At 36.4% G+C, this 27,474-nt stretch overlaps 1 protein-coding gene across 1 annotated transcript; it reads right to left on the bottom strand.

Annotated features, from left to right (window-relative positions):
• Positions 1–2,310: 2,310 nt before the first annotated feature.
• Positions 2,311–26,044, bottom strand: LOC117305418 (melatonin receptor type 1A-like). Its single transcript, XM_033790288.1, has 5 exons — positions 25,747–26,044; positions 13,000–13,154; positions 10,373–10,624; positions 7,000–7,226; positions 2,311–2,527 (listed from the first exon to the last, which is right to left on the bottom strand). Exons 1-5 carry the CDS (start codon positions 26,042–26,044, stop codon positions 2,371–2,373), a joined length of 1,089 nt encoding a protein of 362 aa, XP_033646179.1. The 3' UTR covers positions 2,311–2,370.
• Between the last annotated feature and the right edge of the window lie 1,430 nt (positions 26,045–27,474).

Genomic DNA, 27,474 nt, shown 5'->3' with positions numbered 1-27,474 from the left:
AATTTAATTAATCAGTGTTTTCGAACGAAAATTGTTGGTTAAATTGGTTAAATTATTACTTTTTGTTTGTCCTCGTTGCTTCTGCTTGTTGTTAATTTGTTGGGTTTTTAGGTCCGCAACTTGCCCACTTTATGCAATTGAATTATTGTACAAAGATGGCAAGGTTTCACTTAATGACACTGGACACTATTGGTAATTGTCAAAGACCAGTCTTCTCACTTGGTGTAGCTCAACATATGCATAAAATAACGAACCTGTGAAAATGTGAGCTCAACGGTCGTATAATAATGAAAGAAAGAAAAAACACCCTTGTCACACGAAGTTGTGTGCGTTTAGATGGTTGATTTCGAGACCTCAAATTCTAAATCTGAGGTCTCGAAATCGAAGTCGTGGAAAATGTACATCTTTCTCGAAAACTTCATTGCCTTTTTTTTTTTTTTTTTTTTTTTAAAGACTTATGTCAGCCTTTTTCGAGCATCTGAGCAAACAAATTTGCGCACAATGTTGTTTTTCTGTCATTATTTTCTTGCTACGTCGATGACCAATTGAGTCCAATCACAAATTTATTGCGCGTTTGTTTGGATATACCCTGAGTGAGAATACTGGTACTTGATAACATGTTCACAACCGGTTCACAACCGGTGTACATTATTGTGAAAAACGATTCACTGCGAAGATTGAGAAAGATGTAATGTCTCACTAAAATATTATTGTTAACTGGGAAAACATGGCCTGAAGCCCTTCCCATGGATCTGATGGACGTACATTTGCGCAACAAGGATGCTTTTTATTGTATTATTTTATTGCAACTTCGGTGATCAATTAAGCCCACATCTTCACAAATTAGTTTTTGTTGAGATACACCAAGTGAGAACACTATTCTTTGATAACCAAAGGTGTCCAGTGTCTTTAAGATGAATCTCATCTTGATCAGTTCACTTTGGATTGACTGATGTACCAATTTAAAAAATGTTGCTATTTAATTTTGTGCAACCACGCGTAAATCACTGTTGGTTTTTATGATTGAATATTGGTGTAATCTAAGGCATTATCACCCTAGGCAAATTACAGGCAACCGTGCGTTCCAGGCAATCTCAAATGAGAACATTCGTTCACATTTCAGCTGTTCTCATTAATTTCCTTGGAAACGATTTATGTAGAAGAATGTATCCTGTGCTGACAAAGTGCTCCTTGTGCACAGGAGGAGTGAATGCATCCACGATGCCTGTATTGAATTCCGTGATGTTTAACATGGCTACCATGGGCACCTTTTCAAAATGTCAACATATTTATATTAAACTTACGGGGTTTGAAGATAATGATAGTGGAAAGCTCCCCTTCAAATATTACTAACCGAGGTTGTGTGGTTTTTCAGAAATGCGTAAAACAAGTCACAAAATAATTTAAGTCTCAGGAAGACGACAATTATTTGAGCCTGTAAAATCCCATTAACCAGTTATGATATTAAATCTAAACCATAGCAAAACTGGTTAATACGTTTTTACATGCTAAAACTGAGACGAAAATTATTAGTTTTACCCCTTTCTCAAAAAACACAACACCTCAGTAAGTATAATTTCAAGGGAAGCTTTCTACTATCATAATCTTCAAACTGTGCAAGTGTAATGTCTATCTGGGGACATTGTGTTTTGTGTTAGGAAAAAGTACGTACCCTTTCAAGAGGTCGAGTAATTTTGTAAGGGCATAAAACACAATTTCCATATATTTACATTTAACTAACACGGTTTGAAGACAGTGATGGTAGAAGGCTTCCCTTCAAATAGCTACTTACTGAAGTGCTGTAGTTTTTTTGTGAAATGGGTAAAACATGAGTTAAACATGGCTAAAGCAAGTCATTTCCCAGTCTGATTCAGAAAATGCCTAAATGAGGGGTTCGATAAATCAAAAGTCTCTCCCTTAAAAATAAACAATAAAACTAAATATTTAGAATTAAATTATAAAATAATAATAAAAATAAGAATGAAGACTTACCAATAAATAAAAATGATATAATAGTGGATAGTGTAACCAGACCATCCGAGGCCGGAGGTTCGAAGGCACGAATAACAATAAAATGTTATCACAAAAGTACAGCAAATTACAAACAAATAACATTAAACAAAATACATACAAAACGGGGGGGGGGGGGGGCACACACACAGAACTCCTTAGAGATGATTCCCAAAAGTCACATTATGAATAACAATTAAATCAGCTCTACATTTTAATTACAATGATGAACGATAAATAATAGATAGTAGTATTATAAACTTTGTTTACAAATTTACAAATGTATGTCCCTTCCCTCATTACGCGGTACAACGATTGATAACGTCGACTGACTCAAGTCTAATAGTCGGGCTACAATTATTACCTCCGTTCGACTCGCGTTGTTCTCTGCACAGTGGAGCTGGGGTTCGTCACTTGTCGGTCGGCTCGAGATGCGCATGCTCGTCCACACGTCATCGTTTGAATTAATTTCCTGTAGCCGTCTCTGAAGTTTTTGTTCGTGACACCGTAAAGAATACTGTGGTGAAAACGGGAAGAAAGTTGTAAGAGACATAAGTTCAAATCAGTTAAAAGGCAGTGAACACTTTTGGTAATTACTCAAAACAGTTATTAGCATAAAACCTTACTTGGTAGCGAGACAGTTATTGATAGTATCAAACATTGTTAGAAACGACTCACTCAGAATTGACGTAGTTTTTTTTAGAAAGAAGTAATTTCTCACTTAAATAATATGATTTGAATTCGAGACCCCAGCTGAGGTCTCGAATTCAAGCATCTGAAAGCAAACAGCTTGTGGGACAATTATGTTTTGTTTTCCCCATAACTCTCTCGCAATTCGACGACCAACTTTTTTTCCCGAAATAAGTTTTACAGGTTTGTTATTTGATGCATATGTTGAGATACACAAAGTGGGAAGACTGGTCTTTGCATTTTCTAAAGGTGTCCAGTGCCTTGACACTTCTTATCTGATCACTGTTAAATAAATACGAATAATCTTTGTTTATGGAAGAGTAAATTAAACTCCTGGACTACGAAAAAGGCAACAAGTTATCTTTGAAAATCTACTGAATTCCAAAAAATTTACTCCGCGGTAGTAGAATTTAGGGCTTAAAGGCAGTGGACACTATTGGTAATTGTCAAAGACTAGCCTTCACAGTTGGTGTGTCTCAACATATGCATAAAATGCCAGAACCTGTGAAAATTTGAGCTCAATCGGTCATCAAACTTGCGAGATTATAATGAAAGAAAAACACCCTTGTCACACGAAGTTGTGTGCGTTTAGATAGTTGATTTCGAGACCTCAAGTTCTAAACTTGAGGTCTCGAAATCAAATTCGTGGAAAATTACTTCTCTCTCGAAAACTATGGCACTTCAGAGGGAGCTGTTTCTCACAATGTTTTATACCTGCCATCAACCTCTCCACATTACTGGTCACCAAGAAAGGTTTTATGCTCATAATTATTTTGAGTGATTACCAATAGTGTCCACTGCCTTTAAAATGCAGTGGACACTATTGGTAAATACTCAAAATAATTATTGGCATAAAACAATACTTGGTAATGGGAAGAGGTTTGATAGTATAAAACGTGTTGAGAAACAGCTCCCTTTGAAGTAATGTGGTTTTCGAGAAAGAAGTAATTTTTCCAGCAATTTGGTTTCGAGACCTCAGAGTTGTGTGAGGTCTCTAAATCAAGCATCTGAAAGCACAAAACTTCGTTTGACAAGTTTGGGTGTTTTTTCTTTCGTAGTTATCTCGCAACTTCAACCACCAAATGAATTGAGCTCAAACTTAAAGACAGTGGACACTATTGGTAATTGTCAAAGACTAGTCTTCCCAGTTGGTGTATGCATAAAATAACAAACCTGTGAAAATTGTGAGATAATAATGAAAGAAAAAACACCCTTGTCACACGAAGTTGTGTGCTTTCTGATGCTTGATTTCGAGACCTCAAATTCTAATCTTGAGGACTCGAAATCAAATTCGTGGAAAATTACTTCTTTCTCGAAAACTACCTCACTTCATAGGGAGCTGTTTCTCACAATGTTTTATACTATCAACCTCTCCCCATTACTCGTAATAAAGAAATGTTTTATGATGATAATTATTTTGAGTAATTACCAATAGTATCCACTGCCTTTAAATGGATTGCTCGAAATTAATAATATATTCTGAAGAAGGATAACTACGAAAGCCCATTAGTGCCATCGCAAGTACATATTCAGCGATTCTTGTTTTTTGGAAGTACATCAAAAAAACAAGAATCGCTGAATATGTACTTCAAAAAAACATGAATCGCTGAATATGTACTTCAAAAAAACAAGAATCGCTGAATATGTACCTAAAAAAAAACAAGATTTACTGAACATGTACTTCCAAAAAACAAGATTTACTGAATATGTACTCCTCCAAAAAACAAGAATCGCTGAATATGTACTTCAAAAAAACAAGAATCGCTGAATATGTACTTCAAAAAAACAAGATTTACTGAATATGTACTTCCAAAAAACAAGATTTACTGAATATGTACTTCCAAAAAAAAGATTTGCTGAATATGTACTTCCAAAAAACAAGATTTACTGAATATGTACTCCTCCAAAAAACAAGAATCGCTGAATATGTACTTCCAAAAAACAAGATTCGCTGAATATGTACCTAAAAAAAAACAAGATTTACTGAACATGTACTTCCAAAAAACAAGATTTACTGAATATGTACTCCTCCAAAAAACAAGAATCGCTGAATATGTACTTCAAAAAAACAAGAATCGCTGAATATGTACTTCAAAAAAACAAGATTTACTGAATATGTACTTCCAAAAAACAAGATTTACTGAATATGTACTTCCAAAAAAAAGATTTGCTGAATATGTACTTCCAAAAAACAAGATTTACTGAATATGTACTCCTCCAAAAAACAAGAATCGCTGAATATGTACTTCCAAAAAACAAGATTCGCTGAATATGTACCTAAAAAAAAACAAGATTTACTGAACATGTACTTCCAAAAAACAAGATTTACTGAATATGTACTCCTCCAAAAAACAAGAATCGCTGAATATGTACTTCAAAAAAACAAGAATCGCTGAATATGTACTTCAAAAAAACAAGATTTACTGAATATGTACTTCCAAAAAACAAGATTTACTGAATATGTACTTCCAAAAAAAAGATTTGCTGAATATGTACTTCCAAAAAACAAGATTTACTGAATATGTACTCCTCCAAAAAACAAGAATCGCTGAATATGTACTTCCAAAAAACAAGATTCGCTGAATATGTACTTCCAAAAAAACAAGAATCGCTAAATATGTACTTAAAAAAACCAAGAATCGCTGAATATGTACTTAAAAAAAACAAGAATCGCTGAATATGTACTTAAAAAAAACAAGAATCGCTGAATATGTACTTAAAAAAACCAAGAATCGCTAAATATGTACTTTAAAAAAACAAGAATCGCTGAATATGTACTTTAAAAAAACAAGAATCGCTGAATATGTACTTCAACAAAACAAGAATCGCTGAATATGTACTTGCGAGGGCACTAATGGGCTTTCGTAGATAACAGATAAAAAAAAGGTTTGTAGAATGATTTTGAGCTGGCGATATACCACCTATCATCCGATATTACATCTCCACGTGATCGGGTTTTGACCAATCATAGACTGGAAACTGTACAAGGTATTTATATTAATTCCTGCTAATGCGAATGCTACGAATTTTGACGACACAAATTCGAAACAAATTTTAGTTGACTTGTGCTCAACTCCTGCGAAACTTTCGCTGCGAAAATAGCACCTTGGCTTGAAAACTTAATTCGCATTAGCAGGAAGTATGAACCGTGCTCACAACAACATAATTAATATTGTGCTTGCTTGCGGCAGAAATAGCCACAATTCTTGAGAATCAAAAATTAGTCGCGACAAGTGCCATAGTTGGGTTTGAGGTGCGAATAGTCAAGTAGTCGAGTTGTGACCTTACGTAAAGCATATTACAAAGCTTGTAGCGGGGATTCATTTTAACAAACCTGCGAAAATTGGAGCTGCTTTGGTCGTCAAAGTTGCGAGATACGGATGAAATAAACTTAATATCAACCTCTCCCCATTACTCGGTACCAAGTTGGGTTTCATGCTAATAATTATTTTGAGTGGTTACCAATAGTATCCATCGCCTTTAACCAATCTAATAAATTGTCAAAGAATGTTGCACGCACGTAGCAGCTAAATTGAAAAACGTGCAATGTTAAACAAACATTGAAGATTTTAATATCGAGCCCTTCAATCTCTGACAGAATTGTTGACGTGTTCGAACCGCTGGCCTTTTGGAATTAGAGTACCGTTAAGTAATAATAATAGAGGGGCGTATGTAGCCTACACGCACTTTAAATTACATCGTTAAAAATCATCTAATGGCAAGAACGCAGTATGTTGTCGGCGACCAGATCGAATGTAAAATGACGAGTTATAAGACACTTGACACAATTTGTAGCTACTCAAAGTATTGGCGTAAAATCTTACTTGGTCGAGCAATTGAGAGCTGTTGATAGTATAAAACATTGAGAGAAACGGATCCACTGAAGTAACGTAGATTTTGAGAAAGAAGTAATTTTCCACCGATTTGATTTCGAAATCTCAAAATTAGATTTTGAGGTCTCGAAATCGAGCATTTGAAAGCACACAACTTCGTGTGACAAGGGTGTTTTTTCTTTCATTATTCTCTCGCAATTTCGACGACCAACTGAGTTTTCACAATTTTGTTATTTTATGCATATGATTGAAATACACCCAGTTAGAAGACTGCTCTTTGACGATTACCAACAGTGTCCCTTTAAGGTGCACAAACCTATATAGAAATGATCGGTGATGCAGTACTTAAGCAGCATGCAACACCAGAGTCCATCATTAGAGATAGTCATTACATGGTGTTACCGCAAACCTTTCTATATCGCATTTCCACCATGCAAAGTTTCAAATCCTACCTGCACAAACCTACCTGTTCATACTCGAGTTTGCATGTGCCATTATAATCGCAGCTACGTATAGCTCATCCGGGTACGTATTATGCAAATCGGACAAGACGATAATGGTGTATGGCGTCCAGCACAGTAAGAAGACAATGAAGATAATGGCGACGGTCCGTAAGAGTCGAGTGTCAATCTTCTTGCCTCCATCTATGGGAGAATGGCCGTCAGAGGGCGCCCCAGATTTCCAGGCTTGAATCTGATAAAGGACAACGTTTTAAGTAGAATTTAAAATAAGAAACAAACATTGGGTTTGAAATTCTGCATTTGGGGGAGCTACGAAGTTGCGGTTACAACTTGAAAACTATGAACTATCTGCCAATGATGTGATCTAGACTATTGGAGTGAATGACTCGACGTTTCGATGTGAATGTCTTCATCAAACTTCTGTTGTGTTGTAGTTTAGCGTAAAATATGTTATACACGCAATTTTCGTCTCCTGCGACAAACATTGTGTTCGGAACATTTATCATTTCTATCGTCATTATCTTCAGTGTGAGTTTAATGTTAATCTGCGGACACTGTGATTTGTGTCGAACAAAAAAATACCATTTCCAAAACCCTTTGTAAATTATTACACACATAACTTTAAGTAGATTTAATCATTAGTTGTCACTTCGCGCCCAAGCTTCACCAGGTGGTCAACCAGCCAGGGGCATAGCTCAGACAGAAAATTCCCCCTTAATTTAGAAACTATAACTATCCACTCTCAAGATGGACCGAAAGTCAAGCGCTCATTAAGAGTGACCTTGCCGTGGTTTTTAGGCACAATTAGCATTTTTTTTTTTTTTTTAGTGCCATGTTCCAAGTTAATTTCCTCTTGCTATGGTTGATTGATACTGATCTCTGTGGACATAAGGAGTGCGTTTTGGCGACCCCAACCAAAAACTGTTTCTGACGTCATAACCAAAACGGTAACCCAGCTCACAACTCGGTTATCGTTCAGTCTGAACAGCAGAACCAACGACCAACAACCGAAACAGTTTATGGTTGGGGTCGCCAAAACGCACTCCATGACAGGCAGACATTAAAGTCACCTAGAAAAAGAATTTGTTTTTTCTTCAAACATTAGAGTATATGTTAATGAACAATAAAATAATTTGTTGAGTAATTGTTTGGAACGATTTATATGTTTAAAAAATATACAAAGTTGTTTTGGGGGTGACTCCGCCTACCCCTTTTGTGACGTCAATCGAACATTGAACACACGTACGTGCAAGTACATGCAAGTCCTAGTCTTAAGTTTGTACGTTTCGAAAAAAGGTTTATTTCTTGCATTTTTCCGGCAATGTCGACCACGTGTATTGCTGCTGATGTATTGTTGCTTGAGGCAGCAAAACAACTAAAAATGGGGTCAGTTTGCAAAGTGGTCCGGTCCGACGTCTTTTCCAGCGCTGTGCAGCAAACACTTCGAGCCGCCGTGCTTCAAATATCGCGCCTAGATTGACGTCACGAACAGCGCACTCTCGGGTCGGGCCTACTTTTAATTTTTTTAGTAACATGAAAACTAAATTTTTAGAACCTTAGTTAACTGTTTATTCATATTCTACTCATCAAAACACATTTTAGTGACAAAAGCTTTATCTTGACAAAATACCACTTCCAGGTGACTTTAAAGGCACTGGCCTCTTCTGGTAATTGTCAAAGACCAGTCTTCTCACATGGTGTATCTCAACATAATTTCATGCACAAAATAACAGAACCTGCGAAAATTTGAACTAAATTGGTCGTCGAAGGTGCGAGAAAAAACACCCTCGTCACATGAAGTTGTGTGCTTTCAGATGCTTGATTTCGGGACCTCAAAATCTAATTCTGAGGACTCGAAATCACATTCGGGGAAAATTACTTCTTTCTCGAAAACTGCGTTACTTGTAGAGGGGGACGTTTCTCACTATGTTTTATAATATCAACTCCAGCGAATACTGGTTAAAGGCAGCGGACACTATTGGTAATTGTCAAAGACTGGCCTTCACAGTTGGTGTATCTCAACATATGCATAAAATAACAAACCTGTGAAAAATTTGAGCTCAATCGGTCATCAAAGTTGCGAGATAATAATGAAAGAAGAAAACACCCTTGTCCTACGAAGTTGTGTGCGTTTAGATTCTTGATTTCGAGACCTCAAGTTCTAAATCTGACGTCTCGAAATCAAATTCATGGAAAATTACTTCTTTCTCGAAAACTATGGCACTTCAGAGGGAGCCGTTTCTCACAATGTTTTATACTATCAACCTCTCTCCATTACTCGTTACCAAGAAAGGTTTTATACTAATAATTATTTTGAGTAATTAGCAATAGTATCCACTGCCTATAAAGGTCGGTTCATACCTCCATGCGTATAATACCGATTATCAATTTAATAATTTGCAAGAGTTGAACTGTGTTTCAACTTCTATGAATCATTCGCGGCAAAAAGAAGCCATGTGACGTCAAAGGATGATTGGCATTCTCGAAACGCAGGATGTATGAAACGGGCCTTCAGCCCATAGTTTATGTGAAGGCTGCATTCCTAACAGGTCAATGGTACATTCTGTATTTTGATTAATAAACATCTCGCATCTGGGCGGAACAAACTTGGATAGTGTTTGTGATAGAAGATACAAAATAGTATATTATTAAAGAGTCTGTATACGTTTTGGTATTTACTCTGAAAACGTATGTAAATAATGTCAATGATAATTTGATGCTAACAATTCATTCGAGCAACTACCAATAGTGTCCAATGCCAATAGTTTACCCTTTTATAATAAAAGGGAAACAACTTTTAGTAGATTAATAACTGGTTTATATTGCGCATTACAACAAGATATTGCATACTAGTAGAAATACATATTAATGCAAGCACATTTTCATACAAGCAAAACTAAAATCAAAAGTCTTCACTTTTTGCTTAAAGACACTGGACACCATCGGTAATAGTCAAAGACCACTCTTCTCATACTAGGTGCATCGCAACATATGCATAAAATAACAAACCTGTACAAGTTTTAGTTCAATTGGTCGTCGAGTTGCAAGATAACAATGGAGAAAAAAAAAACACTTGTCACACTAAATTGTGTGCTTTCATTAGATGCTTGATTTCATGACCTAAAATTTAAACCTGAGGTCTCAAAATCAAAGTTGTTGTAAATTACCTCTTTCTCAAAAACTACGTTACTTCAGAGGGAGCTGTTTCTCACACTATTTTATACTATCAACATTTTCCCATTACTCGTTACCAAGAAAGGTTTCTTGCAAACAATTATTTTGAGTAATTACCAATAGTGTCCACGGCCGTTAAAATAATATCAATGGATTGTATGTCAGATGGAATTAAGAATTAATGATTATGAATCAGTACTCCACCTTGATATGATGTGCTCGAACAAAGAGGAATATTTTAAGGTAACAGAAGACCACGATGCTCATGGGGGTAGCCACGCCCATCCCGATGAAATAGAGGGTGTAGCCGTAATATCCCAGTCTGTCGAATGAGCAGCCTCGTTTCTTAACGTCGAAGATGTGTTTGCCTAGACCAACGAGGTTGGGAAAGTCGATCAAGAAACAAAGGATCCAGAGAAAAGCTGCCATTAGGAGCGTGTTTCGACGGGTGTAGATCTGTGGGATAGAAGTATTATAAGGGAATCAATGTGTGGTGAAGAGGTTTTCAACTGATGGTTTATCCCAACGAGGCCTGGTTCTTGATAATTTTACCGAGACGAAGGTATTTATGAATGTAGGTTTAACACTTTTAAGGAATTAACAATTGTATTATTGGAAATCCCCCATGTTTTTTTTTTTTTTTTTTTTTGGGGGGGGGGGGGAAGTAACATTACAGAATTGTTTTTTTTTTTTACTGACGATGTAAGCGCTTCATGTAACCCACCATAACATAGAGTTTAAAGATCGATCGGCCATCTGGGTCACGAATCGATAGAACGTAGCATGCTATAGATAAACAAAATAATATCGAACCGCTCTCTGAGCGATAAAATCCAAACGAGAATTAATTGTTATTTATATCTCATCAAATGACATTTCAGACAGAAATATTTCAAATGATGTTTCGTACTATCATCATCATTAGACCGTGTAAGTTTAATGTAAATCTGCGATCTTAAGACGAATTTTTGTCTTACCAATTCTGTAATGTTCCTTTTAGAAAAGCAACTAAGTGTCGCTCCACATTACATCAGTCGTTGATTTTTAAACTCCAACTGTCGTTGTACTTTGAGTGGAGTTACCCCTTTGTCTATATCAGCCTACGCCCGTCACATGTTTTATTTTTCTATTGTCTACGTTTTTAGCTTATTACCTTAAAAATAACAGCCTTGACAATATCGTTGTGTAGGTCTACATACATAAAACTAATAATTGACTACGGTTTATTGAGTCAATGGCAGGACTTTTGATGTCATAGAATTTTCTTCATATTGCCGTCTTTAGTATAACTAGTGTGTTATATTATTCCAAACATAAAAACCAATCATCCAGAAAACTTGGGCTCAATGGGTCATTGCAAATTAAGAGAAACAGCCTTGGTGCACAGTTTATTGTGTGTTGTCGAATGCATGATAAAATACTTCAGCTTAAGTATGTTATTGTTCATTTTGTTAGTTAGAAATTACCTCATTCTCAATACAATCAACCGGCAGCTCTCCGTTGCTCGTTACCAAATAGGTTGGTATGATGAACACTATTTTGAGTAATGACCAACAGTTGTCCAGTGCATTTAAAGACAACATACTTCTGTAATGGTTTTCAGTTATTCTCAATATGAAAGCTGAGTTAAGTATAACAAAACACCCGCATACCAAACCAAAGTGTTTATGTTAAATCATGTTAAAGGAACATTCAGGGTTGGTTTTGAAAGCAAAACAGTTGCTGGCAGTATAAGCACTTTATGTAATACACCATATATACATTAACTGACAAACCTGTACAAGTTTGAGATCGATCGACCTTCTGATGGGTCCCGAGAGAATAGTGAAAAACCGATTACAAATTTTACATTGCATCGATGCCAAAACAAAAATGAATAAAACGCTCACTGAGCGATAAACTCCAAACGCGAAATTAGATAATTTTTTTATCATAAAATATGAAATTTCAGACAGAAATATTTCAAGGGATGTTTTCTATTATCATCATCAAATTAGACCGTGTAAGTTTTATGTAAATCTGTGATCTTCACGATTTGTGTTTCTTACCAATTCTGTAACGTTCCTTTAACAATAAAGACACTGTAAGTGCCTAATAGACACTGCCTTAAAGACACTGGACACTTGGTTATTGTCAAAGACAGTCTTCTCGCTTGGTGTATATCAACAAAATGCCCCCTCCCCCCCCCCCAAAAAAAAGAACCTTGTCACACGAAGTTGTGTGCTTCCAGATGCTTGAATTCGAGACCTCGAAATCTAATTCTAAGGTTTTGACATCAAATTCGTGGAAAATTACTTCTTTCTCGAAAACTATACGTCACTTCAGAAGGATCCGTTTCTCGCAATGTTTTATATCAACCTCGCCCCACTACTCGTTACCAAGTAAGATGTTATGCTAAAAACGTATTTGAGTAATTACCAATAGTGTACAATGCCTTAAAGACAGTGGATACTATTGGTAGTTACTCAAAATAATTATTATCATAAAACCTTTCTTGGTGACGAGTAATGGGGAGAGGTTGATGGTATAAAACATTGTAAGAAACGGCTGCCTCTGAAGTGCCATAGTTTTCATGGAAAGAAAGTTATTTTCGACGAATTTGGTTTCGAGACCTCAGTTTTGGAACTTGAGGTCTCGAAATCAACCATCTAAACGCACACAACTTCGTGTGACAATGGTGTTTTTTCTTGCATTATTATCGCGCAAGTTCGATGACCAATTGAGCTCAAATTTTCACATGTTTGTTGTTTTTTGCAAATGTTGAGATACACCAACTGTGAAGGCTAGTCTTTGACAATTACCAATAGTGTCCACTGCCTTTAATGCCATACCTTGTGATAAATGACTCCCTTTGTGACGCACACATAACGGTTAACGCTAATAGCAGTAATGCTCCATAGTGAACATGTGCAACTGATTATACAGATCGACGCAGAGAACCCACAAAATAAATCGCTTTCCTTCAACCACCTGGGCTGAATATTTCCTGCAAAGAATTAAAACAAAAACTTAAGATGGCATCGGCAATAAATTATGTTAATTATTTATATTAATCAAAGTAATTTACTTGAAACGAGCAATGGAGAGCTGTTTTAGTATTGCGAGAAACGGCTCCCTCTGAAGTAACGTAGTTTCTTGAGAAAGAGGTATTTTCTCATTAAAATAATCAAATACTTCAGGCCCGAAGTTTATTTTTAAATGCATATGAAAGTAAACAATTAGTGCGACAAAAGTGTGTTTTTCTTTCATTATTTGTTCTCTTGCAACTTACCAATCGAGCACAAATTCCCACAGATTTGAATATTGTACGAAAAATTTAAGATACACAAAATGAGAACATGTTCCATTCTTACAACAGCTCTTCATTGCTCGTAAGTTATTTTCGCTGACAATTATTTTAAGTAATTACCAATAGTGTCCAGTGCCTTTAAACATCATCTGGGTCATAAGGCCTCATTCAAAGTGTGTTGAATCGGTTTTCAACTAGTGGTTTAAACCCGCCGGGCTTTGTTCTGTATAATTTACCTCGAATTCGTCTCGGTAAAATTATCAAGAACCAGGCCTCGTTGGGATTAAACCACTAGTTGAAAACTTCTTCACCACACATAGATTCCCTCATTAAAAACTTACCATTTAGAGGTTGATTATTCAACAAATTCAATAAGCACTTTTAAAAGATAAATATAGACAGATGGCATTGAATAAGGTTACAAACATTAACTATACAAAACAATTAGTACTTGATGGCCCAATATACTTAAAGTCACCTTGAAATAGATTTGTTTTCTTCTTTCAAACATAAGAGTTTATGCTTACGAACAATAAAACATTCTTTTTAGTTAATTGTTTGTCACGATTTATATGTTTAAAAAATATATAAAGTTGTTTGGGAGGCTGACTCCGCCTACCCCTTTTGTGACGTCAATCGAGGCAGATTTTGCCTGCAATGCGTATAGTAAACACACGTGCAAAGTACATGTACGTCCAAGTCGTGAGTTGGTACATTTCAAAAAGTGTTTTTCTGCATTCAGCAGCAATACACCTAGTCGGCATTGCCGGAAAAAAAAACACAAAATATTCTTTTTGAAACGTACAAACTCACGACTTGGTCCGTACATGTACTTTGCAATTGTGTTTACTCTACGCATTACAGGCAAAGTCTGCCTCGATTGACGTCACGAACAGCGCCCTCTCGGGTCGGGGTCTACTCTTAAATTTGTAAATAACATAAGAACTGATTTTTTAAAACCTTAGTTAACTGTTTATTCACATTCCACTTATCAAAACACATATATTAGTGACAAAAGCTTTATTTTGAAAAAATACCACTTCCAGGTGACTTTAATACTCGACTAACATGTACTTGACTATACAATGCCATGCCAGTACAGGGACACGTTGCCTTGGATCTATAGGCATTTACGTGTGAATCGTTTTAATTCCACTTTCAAACATTTCTCTCACCATTATTCATTTCCATTTAATTAATACAAAAACTGAGTTGGCAAGCTCCATTAACAAAATAATTATTATGGCTTAAAATAGACAATATTATTTTAAGAGTTATGAAGATAATATGACAATTGACAATAAGCAGACCATTTAAAAGTCATTGAAACCAGTATGATAACAGAGAGGAAATGTGTTGAAATGCCTTTACTTGGGCTAATTTGTCAGATCCAAGGCAACGCGTCCATTTTAAAGGCAGTGGACACTATTGGTAATTACTAAAAAATATTATCAGCATAAAACCTCACTTGGTGACGAGTAATGGGGAGAGGTTGATGGTATAAAACATTGTGAGAAACGACTCCCTCTAAAGTCACATAGTTTTCGAGAAAGAAGTAGTTTTCCACGAGTTTGATTTCGAGACCTCAAGTTTAGAATTTGAGGTCTCGAAATCAAGCATCTAAAAGCACACAACTTCGTGTGACAAGGGTGTTTTTTCTTTCATAGTTATCTCGCAACTCCGACGACCAATCGAGCTCAAATTTCCCCGGGTTTGTTATTTTATGCATATATTCTGGTACACCAAGTGAGAAGATTGGTCTTTGACAATTACCAATAGTGTCCACTGTCTTTAAGGAGAAACGCTACTTGTGAAATACTGGCAAGGTCGAAGAGTTATTATTATTTTAAAGACCCCTAATCACCGTAAATTATTTTGATTGCCGCTTTCTAAATAAGCTCGATCGACGTTCACAAAGCCTTGGATCAGTAATAAACACGTGTCGAAATTGTGTTAGGCGTATTTGTTTGGATCATTATATTCTACTTTTAAAACACATGGTTGGAAACATGTATTGTAATGCATTTATAACAAATGGTTTAAAACTTGTCCGTTTAAAACTATTTTAAATAATAAATATGTGTCTTGCTGACGGCGGCACTCCACTGGAAGGGTTTATGCAAGACACTTCCAGGCCATTGCTTACGACGGGATGAAATTTAAAGCCGTTTATGACTCGTGTGTTGTGTAATGTGTTGGAAGAATGACGAAACAAAAGGTTACTTGCAGTATTTGGAGACTGATCGTGATGGAAAATTTGGCATGGAGAATGAGAAACTTGTCTTTGGAGTAATTCTAGCAAAGGCACTTACACATCGAAGATGCGGTAAAAACATTCGGGCAGTGGAAACTGTTAGTAATAATTAGTAGCACAAAACCTTTCTTGGTAACGAGTAATGGGAGGAGGGAGGATGATACTATAAAACATTGTGAGAAACAGCTCTCTCTGAAGTGACGTAGTTTTCGAGAAAGAAGTAATATTTCACTTGATTTCGAGACCTCAGATTTAGAATTTGAGGTCTCGAAATCAAGCATACGAAAGCACACAACTTCGTGTGACAAGCATGTTTTTTGTTTGTTTTGTTTTTCATTATTATTTCGCAACTTCGACGACCTATTGAGCTCAAACTTTCACAGGTTTGTTATTTTATGCATATGTTGAGATACACAAAGTGAGAAGACTGGACTTTGGCAATTACCAATAGTGTCCACTGCCTTTAAGAAGAAGGAAAAAAACACCCTGTTTGTACACAATGCTTGTGCTCTAAGATGCCTGTATATTAACAAAAGGCTTCAGGCATGAAGTAGTTAAAATTTTAATGGAAATCTTTTTCAAAAACATGTCATGCAGACGGCGGCTCTCCAGTGGAGGGTTTTATACAAGACAAGTAGCCATTATTGATTCAGATTACTTGAATGGAAAGTAAAGCCGTAGGTCTCATGTGTTGTGTAATGTGTTGGAAGATTTGTGTGACAAAAAGCTATGAGAGAGGTCGTTTATTTCAAGTCAATGCACATTTGTATTTTTGTTTAACAATTTAACATAGAGTTGAGAACAGATAACAATGGGTATAATAATGAAAGATGGATACCACATAACTCAACAGCGATAAAAGGTCTAGACATTTCAAAGATAACTACAGTGTATAGCGTAGATAATAAAATGCAGAGAATTGGTTAAAGACAATTGACAATAATATTGGTAATTGTCAAAGACCAGTCTTCTCGCTTAGTTTATATTAACATATGCATCGGTCGTCGAAGTTGAGAGATAATAATACAAGAAAAAACACCCCTGTAACACGAAGTTTTGTGCTTTCAGATTCTTGATTTCGAAACCTCAAAAGTCTAATATTATGAGGTCTCGACATCAAATCCGTGAAAAAAAACTTTCTTCTCGACAACTACGTCACTTCAGAGGGAGCCGTTTCCCACAAAGTGTTATACCAGCAACAGCTCCCCATTACTCGTTACCAAGTAAGGTTTTATGCTAATAATTATTTTGAGTAATTGCCTATAATGTCCACTGCCTTTAAGCATGCTGCTTTTGTACATTTCCCCGAGACAGACAATGACTTGGACACGGCGTAGACAAAAATATCAATGAGACGGACCAGACTTATTTATTTATTTTATTTTATTTTAAATTTTTAGACATACACAAAAGTTACAAGTTGTACAGGGGCTGCCAAGGTTAAAACAAAAGTACAAAACTGTCATCAAAAGATGTCTAAAATCAGACCCCTGAAAAACCAGACCCCTTATCAATATAAAAAAAAACATAAAAACAACAGTCTTTTTACTATAAGTAATGAGCACAACTAAACGTGATGGTCTAATCGGTTTTATGAAGCCCTTAAGGGGTAATTCTGCAGTGGGATTGAAAACGTGCATTTCGAGTAATTATATTATGGGCAACACAAATGCTATTGCTTTTAAAGGGTGTATGTACTTTTTGTAGGACAAGAAACACAATGTCCACAGATTTACACTAAACTTACACAGTTTGAAGATAAAGATAGTAGAAAGCTTCCCTGAAAATGTTACGTGCTGAGGTGCTCTAGTTTTTGGGTTATGAGTAAAACAATGTCAAGAAAATAATTTTCGTCTCATGCGACCAAAATTATTTTAAGCATTTACAAACGTGTTTTCATTACATTGTTTTACTCATTTCTCAAACACTACAGCACCTCAGTAAGTAATAATTGAAGGGAAGCTTTCCACTATCATTATCTTCAAACCAAGTAAGTTTAGTGTAAATCTGTGGACATTTAAAACAAAAGTACCCAAATTCTTTAAAGGCACTGTATTGGTAATTGTCAAAGACCAGTCTTCTCACTTGGTGTATCCCAACATATGTATAAAATAACAAACCTGTGAACACTTGGGCTCAAAATATCATCAAAAGTTGCACGAAAATAATTCTAGGAAACAAAACCCTGTTGCACAAGATTTGTGTGGGCTTTCAGATGACTGGGAAAGGCTTCGAACCCGAAGGAAGTTATGTGAACCTTCAAGAGTGAATGCTTGCCCTACATTGAGATTGAGTCAAAGGTGTTATAATTTCAAAAAATCTAGCTCTGCTACCTGTAAATAAAACATTCGGAGTGCCCCCCGCCCCCCCCCCCCCCGGATGTCATGAGCATTATGTAACAACTGCGTTATTTATATATATTTATACCGCAACGAGTAAGTAATAATATGTCACTCGAACAAAAGTAATACTAGTTTATGTCAATAATGTATGCGGGTAGTAAAGACACATTCCGTAAATTTTAGAAAAACATCGTTCGTATGGTATCGCTATGTAGGAGCGCCAAGGGTTGTATAATTAACGCACGGATAGCGATCGCAAGTCGACTCAACGTGTCGACGCAACGTTTCGACACAATGCGTCAACACGTTGAGTCTAAACATGTCAACTAAACGTGGCTCATTAATTAGTAGAGTGACCTTAAAAGGTCGTCACTCTAACAACTTCCGGGTCAACAATGACCCGGATGAGGCCTCAACTTCAGCGTTCTGCTTTACGCATTAAGCAAAGAATCGGCGCATACGGAAGCAGAGAATTCTGTGCTTACGTCAAGCGTATTTTACGGGTTAGCGGCGAATTTCGGCATGTGTGCGTGCGTACTCCACGTTTATTCTACGTTTACACAACTATAGCGCAGAAATTCGACGCTCGCAAGTAAGTTTAGAATGGTGATCACAAGCGCAGAATTCGGCGGTAAGCTGAGCCGTAAAATATTCGCATGGTGTCATGGTCTTACTAAGATACGGTGGCAATTTGTTGTTCTCCACTACGGAATCCGGGTAAATCCTTACCCGGAAGTATTTCTAGTGTTAGTTTCAGTCACTGAATTTGTTAGATAAGATACATACATTTATCTTAAAAAAAATTAAAATGATATTTCATGGCATTTCTCGAACGCCGTACAGCTAATGTCTTCGTTTATCTTCAATCATGGCTTTGGGTGTTTTTAATTATTAGTATTGTCGAACACTGTACAGATAATCTTTTCGTTTATCTTCAATCATGGTTTTTTGGTCGTTTTAATTATTAGTATTGATGTTCCACATCTGTGAAGTTAATTGACTGTGCAAGTTTAGCTCGTTTTCGAACTTCCGAGACCAATTAATTAGACTCGAACCATAAAGAGTTTTACGTGTGCGTGATTCTGAGTCTTTGAATGTAATGTCAATAGATATTTTGGGTTTACTAAAATAAAGATTGATTTTTTCTTTCTTTTTTTCGTTTACTCCCCCCCCCCCCCCCCCCCACTTCAATACCGTTATCAGTGTGGCGAGGCTCTTTGGATCCTTAGCGATGGTTGATTTCTAACGTAATCAAAACGTTGTTGTGCTCTTTTTAATGTTTTTTTTGTTTCTGTCACAGATTTGCCTGTGTGTTTATATTATTTTTGGATATTATTTTTATGTTTTGTTTGTTAATATAGCAATATTTGTAATGACTATAATTTTGATGTAAACTGTACATTTCGGCTTTTAGCCGCTGTACTTCAGTGTTGTAATTAATACTTCAGTTTCTGTGGTTTTCTGTGTTTTGTTGAATTTATTTTAAAGGGATGCTGCAGTGAACTACTGTCATTTATTTCTGATATAATGTATTGAACATCAATAAAATGTGTTTGTTTATTCCCGACATATCTGACATGCGTAATGAGCGAATAGTGGATTATTACCGCCCCTACCATCGACGTCATGTCGGGAATTCAAATATAATCGTCGGCAAAAAGAGTGTGGTCCCTAACTACACGCGCCTAGTATAGGTACCATGCCACACAGCACACGTCTCTATATGCACACAGCCATGGGGCCCGACGGCTCGGGTTACCGACATGACGTCACATTTATGCAAACGTTTAATCTCTTGAAAACCATTTTTAAAATACTTGCTCATTTAATAATAAACAATAAAAAAAAAGTCAGGTTTAAAAAGTCATGTTTAAATGAATAAAAGAAAAACTCAACCACCCTTTAAATTTGTCCTGGCTCAATTTTATACCCCGACAAAATTCACAGGGTGTTACCGGAAGTCTCTCTTACAAACAAATTATTTCTTATCGAAAATAAATGGCAGAATTACTCCGAAATGAAAAAGAAATTTTATAAATTATTTCAGCGAAAAATATTATTTATAAAAACAAATTAAATTTTGAAAATTATTTCGGCGAGAAAACGAGAAAAGAATTGTTTGACTTGTCGTGAATAATATGATTTAAAGAAGAGAGGATTTAATTTACAGATAATTATGTATTTGTCTTCGTTTAAGTTGTCATGACACGGCGAAACGTGCGGAAACAAGAGTGGGTATTCCCTTTATTTTCTCCCGACTCCGATGACTGGTTGAGCCTAAACTTTCACAGGTTTGTAATTTTATATAGTTGTGATACACGAAGTGTGGGCCTTGGACAATGCTGTTTACCGAAAGTGTCCAATGGCTGTATAGGTGGGATCTCTAGTTTGGTTTATGTCAACGTTATGCTAGTTTATTGGCAACATTATTTGTGAAGACACAAACAAGTGACGTGTGTGCGGCACCATAATGTAGCCCGAGCCCTAAATTTAGTCCGGACCTAAATGTAGCCCCAAACACAGACGTGTGTAGGTTTCAGCTGAATAAATATTGTCTAGTTATTGTGCAAATCAGCATGTTTCCGTTTTTCTAGTTTCGGACGACCAATTGTTCAATTGGAACGTGTATTTCTACAGCCACTTTACTCTTGCTGTTGTATTTTATTTGGGTGTTTAACTTTGTTCCCAACTTTGTACAATGAAGCGATTTTGGCATAAGGACCACCTGTTTGAATTCATTGTGATGATACTAAATATAACGGAGAAGAAAAACAAATCAAACTCTAGGCCTGGGCGACGAAGTTAAATTTATTTAATACTCGACTATAGTCGCGACTAATTGTTATTTTCCAACACAGTGTATTATACAAATTTGCGCTGAAAGGATTAAAGGATTTTGTAACTGATGTATGATTGTATTTCTTAAAGGAACGTTACAGAATTGGTAAAAAACAAAAATCGTGAAGATCACAGATTTACATAAAACTTACACTGTTTAATGATGACGATAGTAGAAAACATCCCTTGAAATATTTCTGTCTGAAATGTCATATTATTTGATGAGAAATAAATAATTTAACTTCGCGTTTGGAGTTTATCGCTCAGTGAGCGTTTTATTCACTTTTATTTTGGCATCGATGCAATCCAAAATTTTCAATCGTTTTTTTCACTATTCTCTCGTGACCCAGATGGCTGATCGATCTCAAACTTATGCAGGTTTGTCGGTTTATGTATATAGTGGATAACGTATTAAAGTGCTTACACTGCCAGCAACTGTTTTGTTAGCAAAAAAATAATTATGTAATATTCTTATAGGTAAATTATGTTGTGTGTCGTGAAGCGTTGTGAGCGACACAATTGGTTCACCAAACAGGTAGTCGCGACAATTTTTGTTGTAGTCGTGACGGCATGATAGACCGAGTAATTGAACAACGATAGTCTCAACTTGCTTAAAGACATCGGACACTATTGGTAATTGTCTAAGGCCAGTCTTGTCATTTGGTGTATTTCAACATATACATAAAACAACAAACCTGTGAAAATTTGAGCTCAATCGGTCATCGAAGTTGCAAGGTAATAATGAAAGAAAAAACACTCTTGTCACACGATCGTTGTGTGCTTTCAGATGCTTGATTTCAAGACCTCAAATTCTAAATCTGAGATCTCGAAATCGAATTCGTGGAAAAATACTTCTTTCTCGAAAACTACAGTACTTCAGTGTGAGCCCTTTCTCACAATGTTTTATACTATCAACAGTTCCCCACTACTCGTTACCAATAAGTTTGTATGCTCATAATTATTTTGAGTAATTACCAACAATGTTCACTGCCTTTAAGCAATCAGTAGTCGCGGCTATAAAATGCACTAGTTGCCAAGGCTTATATGTAACTAATAAAACTCAAGGTATTTTTCACAATAACATCGAATCCGGTGACTTAAGCAATTGCGAACGGTCACCAACCCTCATCTTAGAAACGATTCATGCATTAATAATTTCTCAGATTTAAAGACAATGGACACTATTGGTAAGTGTCAAAGACAAGTCTTCTCACTTGGTGTATCTCAACATATGCTCAAAATAACAAGACAAGACAAACAGACAAACAAAGAAAAGAAAAACGGACAAACAAAAACTTGACAAATAGACAAACAGAGACAGTATGGAGGTTGATTTGATAAGCCGAGGCTTGTAGCAATCAGCCTGCTGACAGAAAGAGTAAAAAAATAAAATAAAAAAAGGACAAACAGAGGACGTCCAAATAAGAACAATTAAAGAAAACTTACAAACAGTTTACAACGCCTAAAATGAACCCCCAAAAATGACATACCTAACAAAGCAGTCATCATAAAGAAAGCTATATATACTGAGATATACCAATGTTTCTTTGTTTGAAAACAAATGAAATGCTCTCTTGCAAACATTTGTAATTGTCCATTTTGATTTATGAACAGTTTCCCCTCTTTGAATGCTTGTTGTTATGTTACATATTTTTTATATTTACAGACATTGGATATTGTCAAAGACCAGTCTTCTCAACAGGTGTATCTCAACATATGCGTAAAAAACAAACCTGAGCAAATTTGAGCTCAATTTGGTCGTCGTCGATAATAATGAAAGAAAAAATACTCTTTTCACACTAAGTTGTGTGCTTTCAGATGCTTGATTTCAAGACATTTTAGTTATGTCTCGACATCAAATTCGTGGAAAATTACTTCTTTCTCAAAAACTACGTTAATTCACAATGTTTTATCAGCCTCTCCCCATTACTCGTTACCATGAAAGGTTTTATGCTTATAATTATTTTAAATATTAACCAATAATGTACACTGCCTTTAAAGGGATTGCTCTTTTGGGTGGCGATTTGGTTCGCTTTTGGGCAATCCCTTTATGCTTCTGTTTAGGTCTCTACTTTCGTAGTGTTTTTATACAATTCGAGTATTTGGTACTGGTTTAAAAAAAATGGTTTTGACAGACTGAATGAATGAATAAATAAATAGAGATAATGGCATTGTTCATGTCCGGATTTTAAATGAGACATCCGGGGAAACGGGTGTTGTGAAAGATTCTTGATGCTGTGATGTTTCGTGACTATGAGTGAGGACAGCATGTTTATGGGAGTCGGTTACCGTGATGAATTGGATTACGTTTGCAGTTGGAGATTTCAGACATATTGATTATTGAATCCTGAATTGTTATACTCTCCTAAAAGCATTGGTGCTCTCAATGAGCGGGTGGGTTGCAAATCCATTTGTGGCTCTGTGCTCGAATGTGATGTCAATATATTGTGATTTTTTGTCCTGAGAGAGAATTGAAGCGTCATTCCTCTTATAGCTGATAGCTGTCAGTGGTTCTCTCTGGAACCATTGCATGTGGGGGGGGGGGCTGCTTCTTAAACGGAGGGGGACACTATATTGGTAATCTTCAAAGACTAGCCTTCATATTTGGTGTATTAAAAAAAAAAACCCTTGTCACACGAAGTTGTGTGCGTTAAGATGGTTGGTTTTGAGACCTCAAGTTCTAAAAAGAGGTCTCGAAATCAAATTCGTGGAAAATTCTTTCTTTCTCGAAAACTATGGCACTTAGCCGTTTCTCACACGCCATCAACCTCTCCCCATACTCATCACCAAGAAAGGTTTTATGCTAATAATTATTTTGAGTAATTACCAATAGTGTCCACACATTGGACACTATGTGGACACATGGTTGGAGAGATGTTTTAAAAGTAGAATACAATGATCCACACAAATTTGTCCTGAAATTGCATGGTTTTCCTTTTACTTTGCAAACTGACACGGTCGGCAATTTTATGGGAGTCAATTATTTGACTCCATTGACGCCCATAAATGGCCGATCGTGTTAGTCGACGAGGTAAAATGAAAACCGTGCATTTTCGAGGCATGTTTGTGTGGATCATTGTATTCTACACAACATGTTTTCCAACCATATGTATTTTATAACAAACGGTTACAAACGCATTTCAAAGACCAACTCGACCGATCCAAGGCAACGTTGCCTTTAAAGTCACCTGGAAATAGATTGTTTTTCTTTCAAACATAAGAGTATATGCTTACGAACAATACAACATTTTTTTTAGTAATTGTTTGTCACGATTTATATGTTTAAAAAATATATAAAGTTGTTTGGGGGGCTGACTCCGCCTACCCCTTTTGTGACGTCAATCGAGGCAGACTTTGCCTGCAATGCGTATAGTAAACACACGTGTAAAGTACATGTACGTCAAGTACATGTACTTTGCAATTGTGTTTACTCTACGCATTACAGACAAAATTCTGCCTCGATTGACGTCACGAACAGCGCCCTTCCGGGTCGGGGTCTACTCTTAAATTTGTAAATAACATAAGAACTGATTTTTTAAAACTTTAGTCAACTGTTTATTCACATTCCACTCATCAAAACACAAATATTAGTGACAAAAGCTTTATTTTGAAAAAATACCACTTCCAGGTGACTTTAAACAAACAGTTCAATCTGTTCAGAATACCGGTGTAGCATAGTCACTACGTGTATAGATTCAATGAAGAGAAGCGCTAGCTTTGTTTTGACCATCAGTCTATTTCAAAACCCTACAGTCAGGGCCGCTTTCAGTGCTGATATGTATTAATAATGTGTATAACACAAACACAATTTGAGACTCCCCCCCCCCGCACTTAAATGGAATGGCTCAGTGTAGGGTATCAGTGAAAATGATTCGCCAGGTCCATGCACTTTTTGGAAATGGTTTCGTCTCGTCGAAACTATCGAGAACCAGACTTCGTCTCGGTGAAACTATCGAGAACTAGGCCTCGGCGGGTTTAAACCACTACTTTGAAACTTCTTCACCACACATTGATTTCCTTTAGGCAGTGGATACTATTGGTAACTACTCAAAATAATTGTTAGCATAAAAACTTACTTGGTAACGAGTAATGGAGAGCTGTTGATGGTATAAAACATTGTGAGAAACGCTCCCTCTGAAGAAACGTAGTTTTAGAGAAAGAAGGAATTTTCCACGAGTTTGATTTCGAGACCTCAGAATTAGATTTTGAGGTTTCGAAATCAAACATCTGATGAAAGCACACAACTTTGTGTGACAAGGGTTGTTTTTTGTTATTTTATGCAACATATTGGGATACACCAAGTATTAAGAAGACTGGTCTTCGACAAATGCCATTAGTGTCTAGTGTCTTTAAGCAACGAAATTAGTAAATTAACTCAGGCAATACCTGGACTTTTAAACAACACACATTGCTATTGTTGAAAATAAAATACAAACAAAATTAAACCAGCTTAAAATCTTATAACAAAACAACTTCTCTCAACATGTGCTGACAACAATGGGTGCGTTGTAACCCAACAGGTCCAGAACATTTGCGACGTAAATATTTAACCATTTTTTTCACGTTGATTTACCCTGCATGTAATTTGTTTCAAAATGTTAAAATATAACTATATAAAAATAGGTAGGATTTGAAACTTTGCATGGTGGAAAAGTTTGTGGTAACACCATGTAATGACTATTCTCCAGAAGACGATCAAAGCATACTGATCGAAACGTCGAGTTAAACCAACGGTTCTTTTCAGAACCACCCCAACTCATTTAGAGATAGTCATTACATAGTATTATCGCAAACTCTTCTATATATAAAAATAGACAGACAATAACCCAAAACGAATAACGTTCAAGCCACTCACCGAGTACATAAGACAAATCCACAAACGACGTCACACAAAAATCGGCAATCGCTAAATTGAAGATGAAGACATTCGCCACATTCTGTCTGATCTTTCGTTGTGTTAGAATGGTCGCCATGACGAATGGGTTACCAACGTTGCCCCACGCCATGGACAGAACGAAGAAGGAGATTAGTACCGCCCGAACAGTGTGATGGCCGGGGGTGTCTAGCGCGCTTGTCTCAGTGGAGACACCCGGGTCTACCGTGCCGTTACCCGGCGGAGTGGTCAAGACTCTCTCGGTGATAAACTCATCCATTCCGTCTGCCAATTTTTCAAGTTGCGATGTTTCAAACAGATTATCCTTATTTATATATATATCCACTTCATAACATGTCAGGGTTATAAAACTGCCACTGGCGTTGTGGAGTTGTGTAACACATAATTAAAAGAGTGCGTGCACACCAGTCGACATTATTCCAGATAAAAATGATTCAACGCAAACCACGCGGGACCTCACGTTAATTTGAATGTTGATAGGCCGTTTGGTTATGGCGCGTGATCACGACTAGACTGTCTACTTAATATTCGACAAAGATATGTGGTGGTGACACTTGAGCATGCGCAAGGCGGATGCGCAAGGCTGATGCGCAAGACAGGTGCGTCAGGCGCATGCGCATATCTATTATAGTAGCAATTTAGTTTAATGGGAAACTTTAGACTATCTGCCAATCACCAAGAGAGGGCGCTCTTCACCAGGTAATGTCAACAACTTAGGAATAGGAGAAGCATGAGTGACGGTCACTGACAGCAAATACCTTGTGTTTTGCGTGTTTTTGATTTTGTATTTAGATTTAGCCAAACTGTATTTTGTTTTTAATAACACAATGCCAGCATAAACCAAACTATTCTGGAACAGGACGTACTGGACACGAGTTCCCCAATGATAACAAGCGGTGTGCGTGAGTTTTTGGGAGTGTTTCTTCTAGGGTAATTAGCAAAAATTCCAAAATGCTGACCTACCAAACATTGAGAAGAAATCTGAAGTTTAGTTGTATGACAATGTATCTGATTTAATTTTCAAGAGGCTGAGAGACTTCTAAATATTTTTTGAGTATTTGAATTTTTAGCATTTACCATTGTTTGCTATAGGAGTTGTGCACCCTTACCTGGTAGGTCTGCTGCCCTCTAGTGGCAGAGCTTTCAAAAAGTCTCCCATTGGTACAGATACACTGGTCATAAGACTGTTATATATCAAAATAATGACGGTGCCTTGTTTACGAAAAATCGCCTGTACACTTAGCAATTAAGCTCCAGCTGGTAAAAACATTGGTTGTAAGACTCTGTGCTTACAATAACAAAGTAATTAGGGTGCATGCACACATTTATTATCTTAGCAATTAAGTTTCAATTTGTAGAAACACTGCTCGTGAGCAGTATATGAATATTACTCATTATGAATTATGCTTGCATACTCGTTATGAATATGTGCTTTTGATAAAATATATATACCATACCATGTTCACTAATTCTAAAGGTCGTTTCGAGGTCGTCTAAGTATTGGTGATTATTTTTTATTACCTTTTTCTAATGGTTGGGAAAGTGGAATTAACTGTTGCACAATGCTTTACCTACCGAAAGGACCTGTGGTCTAAATATATTGGAGAGGTAAATGGCCAGACGTTTTTAAATCGTGTTTAAAGGCAGTGGACACTATTGGTAAGTACTCAAAATAATTATTAGCCTAAA

The sequence above is a fragment of the Asterias rubens genome, chromosome 22, assembly GCF_902459465.1.
Source record: "Asterias rubens chromosome 22, eAstRub1.3, whole genome shotgun sequence".
NCBI classification, from domain to species: Eukaryota; Metazoa; Echinodermata; class Asteroidea; order Forcipulatida; family Asteriidae; genus Asterias; species Asterias rubens.
This window is presented reverse-complemented; position numbering and strand designations above follow the sequence as displayed.

What these genes read in the sequence shown, in the direction of transcription:
- LOC117305418 (XM_033790288.1), bottom strand. Translation starts at nt 26,044, where the DNA reads ATGGATGAGTTTATCACCGAGAGAGTCTTGACCACTCCGCCGGGTAAC. An exon ending in AGGGAGTCATTTATCACAAG is followed by an intron (nt 10,625 to 12,999) that starts GTATGGCATTAA and finishes TCTATCCCACAG; the next exon opens with ATCTACACCCGTCGAAACAC. An exon ending in TTCGAGCACATCATATCAAG is followed by an intron (nt 7,227 to 10,372) that starts GTGGAGTACTGA and finishes GTCCTTTATCAG; the next exon opens with ATTCAAGCCTGGAAATCTGG.